The sequence below is a fragment of the Centrocercus urophasianus genome, unplaced genomic scaffold (assembly GCF_019232065.1).
Source record: "Centrocercus urophasianus isolate 14NV4802_14NV808 unplaced genomic scaffold, USGS_Curo_1.0 seq_18, whole genome shotgun sequence".
In the NCBI taxonomy this organism is placed as follows: Eukaryota; Metazoa; Chordata; class Aves; order Galliformes; family Phasianidae; genus Centrocercus; species Centrocercus urophasianus.
In genome coordinates this window covers 18,314,978-18,330,281 of record NW_024884733.1, presented here as the reverse complement: position 1 = coordinate 18,330,281, position 15,304 = coordinate 18,314,978, and the positions used below count along the sequence as shown (strand labels likewise).

General features: G+C 38.1%; 2 protein-coding genes across 6 annotated transcripts in view; one reads left to right on the top strand and one right to left on the bottom strand.

Moving 5' to 3' along the window:
- The window catches only part of USP33 (ubiquitin specific peptidase 33), a 35,582-nt gene extending 29,704 nt beyond the window's left edge, over positions 1–5,878 (bottom strand). For 3 of the 4 annotated variants that reach the window (XM_042819593.1, XM_042819595.1, XM_042819596.1), the window contains exons 1-3: positions 5,799–5,878; positions 1,617–1,729; positions 517–570 (exon numbers count right to left, since the gene is read on the bottom strand). In XM_042819593.1, the coding sequence (XP_042675527.1) occupies positions 517–570; positions 1,617–1,697 (135 nt within the window). In that variant the 5' untranslated portion in view covers positions 1,698–1,729; positions 5,799–5,878. Of the gene's footprint in view, positions 1–516; positions 571–1,616; positions 1,730–5,581; positions 5,651–5,798 lie in introns of those variants that run through there. The other variant, XM_042819594.1, reaches the window with a different exon arrangement.
- Positions 5,879–6,154: 276 nt separating this feature from the next.
- MIGA1 (mitoguardin 1) overlaps positions 6,155–15,304 on the top strand; it is a 36,093-nt gene continuing 26,943 nt past the window's right edge. Inside the window, exons 1-7 of one of the 2 annotated variants that reach the window (XM_042819881.1) lie at positions 6,155–6,235; positions 6,932–7,095; positions 8,396–8,573; positions 9,080–9,216; positions 10,530–10,656; positions 11,100–11,236; positions 11,940–12,063. In XM_042819881.1, coding sequence (XP_042675815.1) covers positions 6,997–7,095; positions 8,396–8,573; positions 9,080–9,216; positions 10,530–10,656; positions 11,100–11,236; positions 11,940–12,063 — 802 coding nt within the window. In that variant the 5' untranslated portion in view covers positions 6,155–6,235; positions 6,932–6,996. The remainder of the gene's footprint in view (positions 6,236–6,931; positions 7,096–8,395; positions 8,574–9,079; positions 9,217–10,529; positions 10,657–11,099; positions 11,237–11,939; positions 12,064–15,304) is intronic. The other variant, XM_042819882.1, reaches the window with a different exon arrangement.

Below are 15,304 nucleotides of genomic sequence, written 5' to 3'. Positions count from 1 at the left end.
TTAAATACACTTTTTTTTTTTTTTTTTTTTTTTTGCAGACAGAAAGAATAAGGTAACAATATATTTCAGATAGAACTACATATAGCATAAATAGAGTACAAAATGCAGGTAAGTCTGAAGGATGTTTCTACATGTTTAAAAAAGGGGGAAAGTACTACTTATCTTCAAGAATCAAAATTCAGAGTATCTGTTTTGATAATCTTACAAAGCCACCATTTACTGCTAGATGCTGTTATTAAAAATTGTACGAGAAGGTTAGAAAAAGTAGCTTAATTTATTCAGGAACAATATATTATCTACAGACATGTTGGAAAGATTTACTTTTTTTTTTTTTTTAAGCTACAAAACAGGAAGAAATCTTAATATGCTGGCTTCTTATAAAAAAAAAAAAAAAAATCTCATTTCAAACACAGTAAGTTGCAAGAAAAAGAACTTCAGTGTAGTTCTTTCCATCAACAAAAAACACTACCAACTTCTATCTGTAGCCTTCCAGAAGATTACAATTGAGCCACTTACCTCCAAGCATGCCCAGAGGTTGGGTCCTCTAACTTTACAGTCCTGACAAGTGCCCTGTTCAGTTAAACACACAAGCGAAGATTGATTTTTATTTACTGTCATCAGTAAACCACAACCTCAAGACAAGCTGAGAGAAAATACTGTAAGACCAACTATCAACTGAATTTCAACCATCAACTAATCTTTAATATAGAAAAAAAATGTGTTGATACCAGCTCAATTTTTGTTTCTCTTAAACCAATTTTAAGCTTCATGTATCTCTAGTGAAATCTTATAGCTGTGAGATTTCATCTGAAGAAATGTTCCTCTAAATAAAGCATAAATGTATTTCATGCCACGTTATCATCAAAGTTAGTCTTGCTTATCAATTTAACATCAAGAGAAATGAAAATGGAACTTGTAACACTTGCACATTCCTATTTCCATATATTCAACTCTCCTTGCAAAGGTTTACAGAGAAGACAACACTGGAGAAAAGCTATTCCTCTCAGCAGCAAACAACTGCTCCTCTTCTACAAAGAAATACTGTGGATGGAAAAGGGTTGATTTTTCATCATTTCCCAGTTATTAAAACGAGTTACAAAATCTTCTGTTCTCTTTATTAATACTAGCAAGAAACCAAGAGTTCAGACAGGTTTTCAACCTGTGGCTCCTCTATCAGGAAATAAACTGTGATCCAACAAAAATCATTTCTCCATTACAGTTTCCACTCGAAACATCAGTTATGCTACCTATTCTATAGTTACACTTCTACATTCTATGTAACTAGTTGCCACAACAGCAGCATCTGAAGAAGTTCTGCTTATCTCTTTTAAGTGATATTTCCATTAAAACACCACTTGCTTTCAAAAACACTGATGGGAAATACACTCTTAAACATTAGGTATGGAAAAAAAAGACTTTCACCTTTAAAGTCCATTATTTGTCCCATATTTAGTTTAAACTTTATTACAGCAGCACAAAAAGATTTGACTCCATATTTAGCACCTTTTTTTTTTTTTTTTTTGCACTTTATGCCCAGCAATACATGCTGAGCTGTACAACTAAATTCATGAGGACATTTAACTGAGATAGGAAGGAAGGAATGTGCTACAACTCACATGAGACTTCTGTATCAATTCCTCTTTTGTTATCTCGCCAACTGATTCCAGGTGTGGGCAATTGCTGCTGAGTGATGCCATCTTCAGACGCTTTATTTTCCTAGATCCAGAAGCTGGGATTCCCAAGACCAAGAAGACACATTTCAACAGGAGTGAGGATTAAAACTCAATTCCTTACAGTATACAGCAATAGTAGAAATCTAATATACAATCTTTACAAGAATGTGCCTTTTTAAAATGTTAAAATAAATAACTTATTAAAAGTAAGGGAACCAACAGTCCAAATTAAATACAGCTGAGTTCTAAAAAAAATTGCAATCCTCTATTTTTCTGAGTTTTAGGGCATAAACCTAAATGAGTGGAGCAAAGCCACGTGACTGAACTACTCATCTTCCTGGCTTCTATCATGGCACTCAAAAGGCAAAAAAAAAAAAAAGTGACAGCTTTCAAGCCTACTCAGGACTGTATGTTCTGCAAAGTGTTATTAAACAATACTGCTGAAGTGTGCTAAAGCCACATGACCTGCTTTTCAAGGCAGAACGAAACTTTATCTTGCTTTTATTTATTTACAAAGAAACATACTAGATAGCAGGCACATGATATATCAAAAGCAAGCTGAAACTCGTAACTCATGTGCAGTACTGAATGCCCAGCAAACCTCTCTTGCTTGAGTTCTTCCAACAACCCTGATGCAGACACAGAAACATCAGAAATAAGAAATGCTAAATACATCCACTTTTGTATCATTATTTCAATTTTAAAAACCTGAACTTGGCTACATTATGTTCACATAAGTACTCACCTGACTTTCACTCCAGTTTTGCCTCTTAAACAATTGCTATTGATACCCTGATCTCTGAAGCCCAAGAAGCCTTAAATGTTCATTGCCCTATTATCCATCCAATCTCACTTTCCTTTACCAAGGCAGGCAAGCAAACTTCCAACCTAATTCAGCAGTGCACTTTCTTCTAACTGTCTGCAACCTCTGGCAGTGTCTTTCCACTTCTCCTGTTCGCTTTGGCAGCTCTAGACCTGTTTCTTCACCTGCATGACTGCTTTCAGTACTAGGTAATCCAAAGCTCTGGCAGTGGAGATTGGGAACAAAACTTTGGTAAGTATCTCAGACACACTTCCTAGTAAACTTCCAGCTTTTTAATCTTTGATTTGGTGTTCATTTCTACCGTCCTGTAATAAGACATTTTTCATTTCAGTTTTCTCCAATTACTGAACACATTTTTTTAATGTGTTCTTACCATACTATATAAATGCTTTATATATTGCAATTGTATATTATACCTATAAAAATAACGTAAGGCATATGAAGATTTGTTTCATCCATATATATATGTATACACATCTACATATGAATGTATAAAATATTTTAATAGAAATACATATATATGACATGTTTATTACATTAATTATACATATAATCATATATATGACATGTACACACATATTGAAGCGTGCATGTGTATCTTTCAATCTTTGTGCATGTCAACAGCTTTAAGATAAAGACCTAAGACTACAAGGCTAGAAACACAAGAGTAAATAATAAGGGATTTTTGACAACATTATGTCTAAATTCTCTTCCCTGATCAATGAAAGAACCTTTGCAGAGCATTACTCTTGAATATAAGTTTCAGAGGGAAAAAATATTTTCTCAGCTTGTGTCTATTTGCAGTATTGCTGAAAGACTTCAAATACAAAAACAACAGTTTTTCAGGCAAAAACTCATCAATTTTGTCATACTGGAAATTCTGGTTTGAATATATTAAACTTCCTTTCCAGAAAGGAAACAGAAGGATTTATGCATGTTATGTCTTGCACAGTTTGCAATGTCTACACAAATGTTAAAAACGGATGAGTGAGTTTCAAATAAAACCTTATCTTAAAAGTTGTCACAGTGAATTAAAGCCGATTTAAGGCTTGGTATAATGGCTTACTAAAACCTTAGGCTTAATTACTTTACAAAACTGCATTTCTGAATGAAATATTCCAAGCAATAAAAAGCAATGAATGAAGGATGAACTTCAACTCATTCTGCCAGATATCTATTTAATAGCTATTGCTCACCATTGGAACTGCAAAACCAACACTAAGAAACAAACAAACAAAACAACTAACTCATGTAAGCCATCACAAAAGCATGAACAATATTTTAAAGCATGATTACCAACAAGCCATTAATTATTCAGCAGAATTCCATGGCATTATAAGACTTTTGTGGTGCCTACCAGAGATGGCCTGTATATACACATAGAAAAAACAATAAACACTAAGAGTTCAGGTAACCTTGAAAACTTACCAAAGCCTTTCTTAAAAAACACAGTAGATTTTAAATAGTTGTTTCTGTTTGTTTTTAATTTTTTAATTAAAGCTAAAAATCCACGTTTCCATTCATCTAATCGTGGTAGTTAACATTTCAACAGATATTGAAATACACAAATATTTTCATTCAGCTGATGTCCCCAGAGCCCTTTAATCAGATCGTTTCACAGGACTGCTCCCACACACCTGAATACTTGCCCTATGAACACGTCTAAATGAAGTAATTTGACAAATTGAAAGAGAATTATAAAAAGCTAATCTTACATAAATCCCAGTCAAATACACAAAACAAAAACAGAACTCAATTGTGGAATGCTGGCGGAAGGCTAACAACAAAAGGATTATTCCGAAGACAACAGCTGCTTCAAGCAGTAACTGTATCTTCATTACAGGCTTTAATTACTTTGACCATACAGCTCTGAATAACAGTGTATTTAGCCAGTTAGCACTAAGCTCAGGGTTCTCGATTTACACTTGAGGTTATTTCACTACTGACACACTGGAACAGTCGTGTTTATTTTCTCTTTCAAATATCAATAACCAAGATAGAGTGGCATAGGGATGTGATTCTGTATCTGGGTGTTTAAGTACTTAAATAATAAAGAGCTCTGTAGCTTTCAGTAATTAATTACTGCACAAATATTCTTCACGCTCAGAAAAAAAAACACAACACCAGCATTCACTGCAAACTGCACATGCCCTATGCCTCAGATGTGCATATTCAGATGTTTAAGACATACATTTTTAATCAACATTCTAAAGAACTCAGTGACAGCCTACGACTCCACAACAACAATGTATGCAAAACAACAAAAAAAAAATCTCATTTTTTATTAAACTTGAAAAAGTTTGGTAATAAAACAAATGTAATCAAAAGGACCAAAGGAAGACCACTCCTTAGTTTCACATCCTATTCCTTTCTACTCTGTTATCCAGTCCATATTTTTGATACCTGGTGCCTGGATCTAAGCAACAAGAACTACCCACCGAGCAAGACACAACGTTACTGAGTCACTTTCATTAGATGTTTTCCCTTGTATTGTTTCATAAAATCATTAAGGTTGGAAAAGACCTCTAAGATCATTACGTCAGGCTGTAATCTACCACCAATACTGCCCATTAAACTGTGGCCCTCAGGGCCACATCCCCACCGATCTGGAACACCTCCAGGTTTGGTGACTCCACCACCTCCCTGGGCAGCGGTGCCAGTGCATCTCTGCTTTTACGGAGAAGAAATTTCTTGTAATGCACAACCAATACTACATCTGAAATGTAAGAAAGAAAAAGGTGTGCTTACACTCACACACCTGCGCTATCTCACACATGGTTATGGCCTACAATTTAACCAAGGACCTGAATATATAGATAGATAAACATCGTTCTCCTTTTTAACATGGTTCTTAGAACTCTGATTAACATGATTTTACAATTCCACCTATGACAGTTAAAAAAGTCAGTTTTTCTTTGGGAAGCGTATTTTAGATTTAAGCTTGAAAGCAGGAAGACAAATGACAGAGTGCAAGGGTTACATTGAAAATGATAAGTCTGAATACTGAGTGCTAAATCGCCGAAAGGACATTAAAAAAAAGCTCGAACCGAGAGCTGACCCGCTTGTGAGGTTACACAATACTTACGTTACGCTGCCTTCTAAAGCCCTCAGGTGCCCATTCCCTTCTATCCCACACCAGCCGGCACTCAGAGCACCGAGCCCGCCAGGAAGGCCCGGCCCGGCCTGCCGGGCACAGCGATGGCTGGAGCCGGGCCGCCTCGCACTCTGAGTCCGGACGTAGCCACCGCCCGCCCGCCTCCTATCCCCTCAGGGCGCCGAAACCATCCCCTTCCTTCTCTTACCGTGAGAGCGCACCGAGCCTACGGCCGAGCGGGACCGCGGCCACCCCGCCCCTGCTGAGGACGTGCCTCGGGCCCCGGGGACGCGGCGCTCCGCCACCCCGCGGGCCGCGGCGAAGAGGTGACCGCAACGGCAGCCGGGCCGCGGGCACAGCGCCCCCTCCCGCAAGCGGACGGGCACACACCGGATGCGGCCGCTCCGGGCGCGCCCCGCACAAAGATGGCGGCCGCAGGCTCTGGCCCCGCCCTGCCCGGCCGCTTGCAGGGGAAGGCTGCCCTGCGGAAAGATGGCCGCCGCGGGTCGTCCTCACGCGGTAGAAGCCACCTCCCTAACGACCTCGGCCGCTTCCGCGCCGGCCCGGAAGCGGATCCGCTCCGTCTCCTAGCAGCGGCGGGAGCGGGGAGGGAACCGCCCGGGGCGGCTTGTGGCTGTGCTACAGGTAACCGAGAGCGGCACCCGCAGCGCCGCCGCACAGCGGGACTCTGCTGGTACCTGGGATTTGGGTGGGTGCCGAGGAGAGCGGGAGCCGGATGCCACCCGCAACCCGCTCGGGCCGGCGGAGCGCCGCGAGGCTCGGCGTCCCCGCCCGGAGCTCCCGGGGTGTCTGTCCGGGCAGAGAGCTGCCCTGTGGGGATGTCACCGTGCGCCGAGGTGCGGTTGGAGGTTTGCGCTGTGTTCAGCGTCGGGAGAGGGTGGTGTTCATCTCATAGTGAGGTTACGTCAGGCTGTGGTATTTATTCCTTATCGCGTGTCTGTAGATACGCTGAATCTCTCAGTGAGAATCTTCCTGTCTGCCCCTGGACTCTTTGAGCTGGTGCGTATGTTCTGCTGATAGTAGCCATCGTATAGCTGTCTTGTGTACATTTTGGAGTATATAGGCAGTGAGCTTTCGGGTAATAAAGCAGACGGCTTTCTGTAGGTCCTTCCTTAGACACACAGCCCTTTGCAGAGGACAGTTACAATGGGCTGGAGCCAGGCCAGCAACGCACTGCTTTTTCATTAAGCACAAATCCCTCTGCTCGAGCATCGCTCAGATGAGTCGGGTACCTGTTATCTGAGGGCAGCGGGCCTGTAGAAGAAAGTTGTCCTGGGCTTACGTTGCATAATTCTTCATCGTTTGTTTGACACCATTCAGAGGACATCTGTGACTGATGTTTTTGACGTAATTCCACTTAATGAGGTTATGGGAGAGAAGGAGCCATGTCAGAGGAGGCTGTTACCGAGGCACGCTTTTCTCTGAAGACAGTGGCTCTACGGGCATTTCACCTTCCCGTGTCTTGGTATCACTCTCTCACACAGGTAATGCACACGTTATCTGAGTATTATAGTTTGTAATACATTTTTAAAGTTTAATTGTAATATTATACTCTTTCTTCTGATCTTAATATGAGCTAAATTTGTGAGGAGTGTCTTGGCCTTAGTATCTAGAATAACTTTCTTTTATCTTTTCCTGCTGATGGTGTATCATCATATATCAGACTAAGCAGACAGCTTTTTCTGCAATGTTTGTGTGTCTTCATTTTGTATAATCAAAATACCTGAACTATCCTTTCTGTAGAATTTCTAGGTGGTTAAAAACTAAATGTAGCAGTTGGTAAAATTTTGGGAAACAGTATGGAGTGCAGTCTCAAAGACTGGCAGTACCACTCTCTAAGTTAATCAAAATGATTACTCTTAATCAGAAATCAAAAAGTGTACTTCTCGCTCCTGAGTCACTTCTGCTTGATTAAATAAGTGACAAATTACTAAAATGAGGCGGTGAATCTTATAAAGAATAGAACCAGATTATTTTTTTGTTATTTTTTTTGCTTGTTTGTGTTTGTTTTATGCATGGAAAGATTGTCCAATATAACATTTAAGGCTCTATTAATTGCAGAATTTTCTTTCATAAATGGACCTTGTGTGATTTCTTTCATTGACGTAGTGCTGTAAAAATAGCAACATGGTTAACAGTCCCTCACATTTGGGTAAAAGTATGTTCATTCTGACCTTTATTTTCAGGTTAGTAGGCTGAGAGTGTTGTGAAGCTGATACTGCTTGTATGCAGGGAATATAAGATGTGTCCCTAGAGCTACCTCAGGACAAATGCAGGGGGGAGTTGCTGTCATTACATTGTAGAGATCCAGAGAAAAGAGATGCTAGTTGCCTGTAAGCATGTTTGATAAGTGATAGAGTGAAAAACATCAGAATTACTTGAAAACACTGCAGTTATGTCCCTCAGAGAATAGGTACATTGAAGAGTGAGCCATGTTCTCTTGCTGTAATACACAGAAATGGAGTAAAGAAGGCTTCTATTTGGCTTTGCAAAATATGGCTCAGAAATGATTTTTTTCTATTATTCATGTGACAAATCACTGAAAAGAATTTGTAATATACCTTGCAGTGTGGCTCTCAGTGCAGCTGTAGATGTCCCACAAATCCCTTTGGCTCTCACCTGGCCATCACAAAATTTAAGAAGTAATTTGTCAATAATAATTATTATTTCTCAGGGTGAGAACAGAATCTCTTAGTTCCTTAGATGCCCAGGTTGAACACACCAAAAGGAGTCCAGAGTGAAGAAGCATGGATTTCCAATGAAGTCACATTCTTTAATTTTCAGATAAATCTTTCACCTGGTTTAAAGAAGCTGTTCACAGTCACAGCAGTGAGTGCAATATCTGTCATTTTTCTGGCCCATCATTTCAAAAGAAAACGTGGAAGGAAAAACAAGCAAGTGTCCCAATGGGAGCCAGGTCATCTACTATTAGAATGTACCAAAGCAGCTGCATCAGAAAAAGGTACACGAAGGAACCCCAAAGTCTTTGTTTGTCTCGGGGGGAGGAAAGGGATGTGGAGGGGTCAGTGTATGTAACAGTATATGAAGCCATTTTCCTTTAATGTTGAGGAGATTTGAACTGTTGAAGTAGAAATTGTTAAAAACAGAGTTATGTTTTATAAGTTAACTAGTCATCTTCTTGATGTTAATGTTTTAACTTTAAATTTGAAACAAAGTATATTTCATCAGTAATATACTAACAGTTGGATTTGCAGTTCTTGGGGATGTACATCAAAATTAACAGAAGCAAATCTAAACTTTATGGAATGGGAAAAGCTATGCTTATTGTCAGGGACATGGACTATTCTAATTTGTAACTTCTAACATAGAAATGTAAGTGAAAGAATAACTGTTTGCTTCTGAACTGGATTTTATTGAAATTACTGGAAACAGTTCTTGCTAGTTCTTGCTAACATAAGATCTGCTAGTTTTAAACCTTCTTCAAACTGAAAATGTTGTATCTAACAGGTTCAAGTTGTTCCAGTAGCCGACAAAACTTGACTCTTTCTCTGAGCTCTGCCAAGGAAAAAGGATCACAGTCATGTATCTATGCAAATGGAGGGCTTTTCAGTAAATACTCTGGTTCAGTTCAGAGTCTGGTCTCAGTAAGTAGAAATGTTTTACGGCATTTCAGTGTCACTGTGTATTGGGGTCACACCTAGTGGTTTCCCTGAGCTGAAACAACTTTTCTGAGTAAGCTGTATATGCTGCCTCTGAAGGATAGAGGGGCTGACTGAGCAGATCACCTCTTTGTGGAAGAAGCTGCTGTACTTTATACATTGTGAAAATAGTTTTTGTCAGAGATTTTATGCAACTGTAAAGTAAATGGGACAGCCCATTCATTCTGTCCCTCTGACCTTTCCTGTCTTGTGTCTAACAACTTCGTAAGAATCCAGTTCATGAGATGGAATGAGCCAAAACTATGCTATTCAGTGCAGCTGAAAGCAGGATTCCCCTTGTATCTTGCACTCAGTTATACATTCCTGGGTATATGTATATGTATGTAATGTAAATATACACACACAGCTTTGATGCATTTTAGACCTTTTAGTGAGTGAAGTGAGTTTACTGACTTGGCAGTAAAATCACTTGTAATAAATCAAGATTGAATGCTTTCTTGTTAGATTAGTGAGTTGGACTGAATCTCCAAACATTAGAATTTACACAAGAGTACCAGAAAAGCCTGAATGTAGAGAGATAGACCTTCTCAACCACATCAGCTCTTCCTAAACTTGCAGTCTGGAACAACAGGTCCTGAAAATGCTCAAAAACTTCTAGAGTTATATAACTCACTAGCACAAATGCCATAGGAAGGAGAGCTTAGTGCAGTTCAAAGGTGATAGAAAGAAGAACAGAGGTGAGAACCACTGAACCCCTAGTCAGAATACTGAAATAAATGAATGTTCCTTGTGTGCCTCTGCTGCATTGTAGATGCTATGGTGTGTGTTCTACATGGTGCAGATGATCTTTGTTTCAGTGATCAGCATCTCTAATTAGAAACTTTTTACAGAGCAAGAAGCTTAATACAGCGTAGTTTCTTTAATGTTGCACTGGGAAGTGGGTTTACAACACTCTAGACAGTTATTTTTGAGACATTTTCTGATTTTTTGATAATCTATAGTCAGATTTACTTGGACAATATTGTAAATCAATGATTACTTTCATATTTTAGAAGAAGAGCAGTGCAGACTTCCAGAACATTGCTGTTAATTCTAGGGTGTGTTTTTCCAAAGAAACAGTTATACGTGGCCTGATAATAACTGTGCTTTCCTAAAATCTTTTAAAAGGTAATCTGTAGATAAGACTTGGACTATAATGTACTCTAGTAGGAACGTAATCTTAAGGATACTCTGTATAACAACAGAGTTGTTATAAATGCTTCTAAATCTTGGTGTTTTTAAAATGTATTTATTTTCAGGTTCAGAGTGCCACCTCTTGTCACAGCTGTGCTTGTGCCAATTCTAACTCCTGGGATAAAGCAGATGAAGAGGATATTAAGCTTGTTAATATTCCAGTGACTACACCTGAAAACTTATATTTGATGGGTAGGTTATCATCAGAATATTCGGCATCTACCAGTAATGAAAGTAAATAATTGTTTTCATGACAAAATGGCACCTGCATAATATTACTGTATTTTTTTTTTTTTCAGTGTCCTGTGGGCACCTAAGAGCATTTCCCTAAATTAATGAAAACCTACTTAATCTAGTGTTGGGAAAATCAAAATTCTGTATTTTCAAAACGTATATTTGCAGTAGTAAGCTATAGGTTTGTTCTTAAATGTAAATAGGAAAAAATACTACAGCCCTCATTGATTTAACCATATTGTGAGTTTCTTCATATTAAAAAATCAGATGGCTGTTTTAAAAGCTTGCATTTCTGCTGTGATCGTGCATGTTATCTATATAGTTTCCTATGACTCTAAAGTATGAATACATACCAGAGCTGTGTGCCTGATGGAATGGAGGCATTCCTGATGTTCCTATAGGTATGGAGCTCTTTGAAGAAGCACTGCGTCGATGGGAGCAGGCATTAACGTTCCGTAACAGGCAAGTGGAAGATGAAGCAAGCTGTAGTTCCATCAAGCTGGGAGCAGGAGATGCAATTGCAGAAGAAAGTGTAGAAGTGAGTATATTTAATCTACTTCTGCTGTCCAAACAATTCATTGCCTTTTGCTACCTGGATCTTATAAACTTCTAATGCATTCGCCAAAATTAAGAGCAATTTCAAAGAACATTCATTTGAAGGATATCTAACTTTTTTTCTCCCCTTTCTTTTATTAGTGTTGGGGAAAAAAAAGTAGCTTTATGTATTTCTTGTCATTTGCTGCTGCATCAATGTTTACTTCTGGACAGTAATACTGTTATCAAGTTACCAAGCATTTCTTTAACTAGTTCTCTCTCTTGGATCATCTTTCTTGTACAGCTGTGAGAGAAAATCTGCTTAGCAAAAATACTAGTCTTGGAAAAGATGATTTGTGAATGTTAACAAATAGTATGTTTGAACTTTATCTGCATCTTTGTTCTCGTGAACTAAATGATTAAATATTTTAAATAAACATACACCCGTACAGCTTTCACTCTGCTGCAGTAAGCATAAAAAAATTTAAAGATTTAGATTTTATTTTTGTTATACTGAATCAAGTATGTGTATCTTTAGAAATGTGTGTGTATTCTGGATATTGAAGTGTTCATCTGACAGAGTCCTTGTGCTGCTCATAGGAAACTAGTGTGGCACAGTGAGCTCTTTAAAGACTGAGAAAGATTTCTTAAATTAAATCCAAGAATATAGACTGTAAATAAATGGAAAATCTAATGTCTTCTTGCAGGATATTATTAGTGCTGAATTCATCCATAAGCTTGAATCCCTGCTTCAAAGAGCTTATCGTCTCCAGGAGGAGTTTGAGGCCACCCTTGGGACCTCTGATCCTGCTTCTCTGACTAATGATATTGGTGAGTACTACTGTTTTGTTTTTATTGCTTGTATTAATGCCTCTTGTGAAGGGAACTCATGGAAATATCCACTGAGTAGAGCTAATAAACAGAATAAATTCCAGATCTTTCACATCATTATTTAAAGCTTAAAGCAGTATTTGTATTTTAAATAAGAATGAACTGCTGAGAGGATTTTTCCCACTCATAAATTGTAAGTATATGCAAGTATTCTCAGAATTCTTCTCAACTCTCTAAAGTTTATCTTGACTCAGGTATTTAAAAACTTATGTAGTAAAAATATACATCCCTCTTCTCGCAGCATAATTGTATGAGAGCATTTCAAACAGAAGATTCATATGTTGTAATGCTATAATAGAATGAGAAGTACAGTGATAATAGCGGCGATCTCCTACAAGAGAGCCCTCACCTCCACTGCCAACCCTTAAATGAGGTCTGGGAAGGAGCTGATCCTGGCTTCACCCCTTCTGGTTACTTAGGTGCATTGCTTACACCTGAGCTCCCCTGAGTTGGACCTGTCTTCCCACCAGGTACTCAATCACCATTTCAGGCCGTGGCTTAGCATTTCTGCTACATATGTCTTCTGAGTATTTTAGTTGTGTAGCCTGGTGTAACTTTAAAAGAAAGGAAAAAAAAACAACAACAACAAAAAAAATGACCTGGCCCATAATAAAATGAAACCAGAAGGTCAGAAGAAGATTTTCAAAGCCTATTTTCAAAGCTTTCATCCTTAGAGATTGAAATTTGAGGTATGAGTTACTAAACTTGGGATGTTTGTAACGGCAAGTCTAATAAGAGTAATTGCTGCCAGACATGCTGATTTTATTTAAAGAATTGGTTGAAGGTGTTCCTAAAGCTTGATATCACTGCACCCATTCATAATTCAATATCAAGCATCTGATTTCAAGTGACTGCCAGACTTCAAAGGCAGAACATGTTCTGGGATTAGTTTTAGTTTGTAGTCTTGTTTGTTAGGCTTGAGCTTTGGTTTGGCTGGCACAAGGTGGCAGTGCTCTCATCTCTTTGCCTTCACATCATTCTGCACTTCTAAATACAGATCTGAGTAAGGTGAGAATTAGATCAAAGCTGGCTTTCTGCTCTGACTGCGTACACTTGTAAACATACATAAGCAGAAAAGTGTTTGGATGTTTTATTTTGATGTCTGAAGCCATAAGCCATAAATAAAGTTGCAGCATGTGCACTTTTTAAAATAGAAACTTATTTGTAGCTTTTGTCCTCAGGCAAGATTAATAAAATAGAATTCAAGGGGCTCAGTATATTTAGTTGTTGATTTGTTGTGCTTCCCTGGAAGTATTTTAAATTGTGTTGTGATTTTTTTAAGATATGATTATTTTATTCTTACCATGAATACTCTGACCATTCAGTTATTTTCAAATGTTCTTAGTAGAAATAATTTGTGATCTCCTGAGTAGATGTCATCAGTTTTTTCATTGTGAAGAAATGAAGAATTGTGCTGGGCTGGATGTGTAAGGGCAAAAAAGTAAAGAATTCATTTAGTGAGCAGTGCTTCAGTGTTCTGGATTTGGGTTTTTCATCATTACTGTATATTCATGACTTGAACAGCAAGTATAATAGCAGAAAATGGATCACTTTTGCAGGAAGTTATTTTAGGATGTAAACAGAAAAACATCATCTCATCAAACTTAGTGGCGCTTAAAAGATTTAATACAGAGGATGGTTTTGTCCCCTGTTTGTTAGATATAGAAACATTTATTCACTCACAATTTGACAGATAATTTATTTTCCTGTAAAATATGATTACTAGATATGATGTGTGAATGTTTGAAGAAGGGTATTTCTAAGATGAGTGTTTTTTGATAACTTTTCTGGGAAAAGTTAGAAAACTGTGCTTGGGAGAATTGACAAAGCTTTCTTATATTTTTATTTTTCCTTTAATTTTTACTTGGTAACCGAGTGAAAGGAAATGAGCTCTCAACAGATCTGCCCTTACACCCTCTAAAATGTGTATGTTAACATATAATACTCATTTTATGTCACTTCTCTTCAAAGCTTTGTATAACTCTCTTATGAAATGGCAGTCCTGGATAATTCACATCTAAAACTTATGAAAGAAGCTGGATAAAGAAAGCACCCTAATCCATCACTTACTGATCATCTGTCCTGGAAAGAGGAAGATGTTGCAAATGATGGGGAAATTGCCAATAGGGTTACGAATGAGGAAGAAAAAAAGGGGGAGGGGGCTGGTGAAAGAAAAGGCACAACCCAAAATGTCATGCCGATGAAAGAATGGAGTTAATAATTCACTGTTCTGTTACCTCAGATGATAAAAGCTGTAATTAGTGCCAGTCGATATGATTTCTTGGGAATTAGCTTTTCTCAAACTGTGTGGGTTGGTTTGTTTTTTTTTTTGAGAGATGTGCAATTTTGAGAAGCGATATCGCATGCAGTAGATGATAAGAATTAGCTTGTTGACTTGAACGTTTGTTGATGATCTGCCCCACTATGAAGGGGAAGGTTTGCAGAAAACTATTTTAGGACAGTTTATGGTCAAACATTGTAATTTTATCAACTATGTAGTTGATGATAAAATTGTTCATGTGACTTGGAGCTAATGAAAAGTAATCATTTAGGGCATTAAAAGCATTGAGCAATGAAAAGGAAGGGTTAGTAAGACTGATATGAATTATCTTTTTGTGTTTGAATACGGGCAAGTATGGATTGCACACAGACATGGGAGATATTAAAAAAATAAAAAGGAAAATTATGCTTCGCAATCCATGTAAGCTACCAGCACAGTGCTATAGGGGGAAAAAACCCAACAAACACTACTAATCTTTAACTATGTGACAAGGACAGTATCAGTGAATTTGCAGAGATACAGTCTTGTTTCTATGTGGCTTTAGGATACTGTGTACCAGTTCTGTTCTTCATACTTCAGAAGATAAGGAAATACTAGACAGCTCCAAACAAGCCATATAAATGATGCGTGTTTTGAAGAGACAAGCTCATAACAGGTTTAAGTCGTGTGTGTTTAGCTCTTCACTGAAGAATATACTGAGAGGAGACTTGCTTCTTCTGAATAGCTACTTACACATGGAAAAGTTATGTGATAGTGGGCAATATTTAGGCCTGGTTGTCAACACCGTTACTATATCCAGTTTCTGCTTGTTCAAGTGAAACAAATTAAATTCTGAATTAGCTTGCCTTAAAATGTGTTGAGGATATTCCAGAGTTTCAGATAAAGATTTTTGCTCTTTTT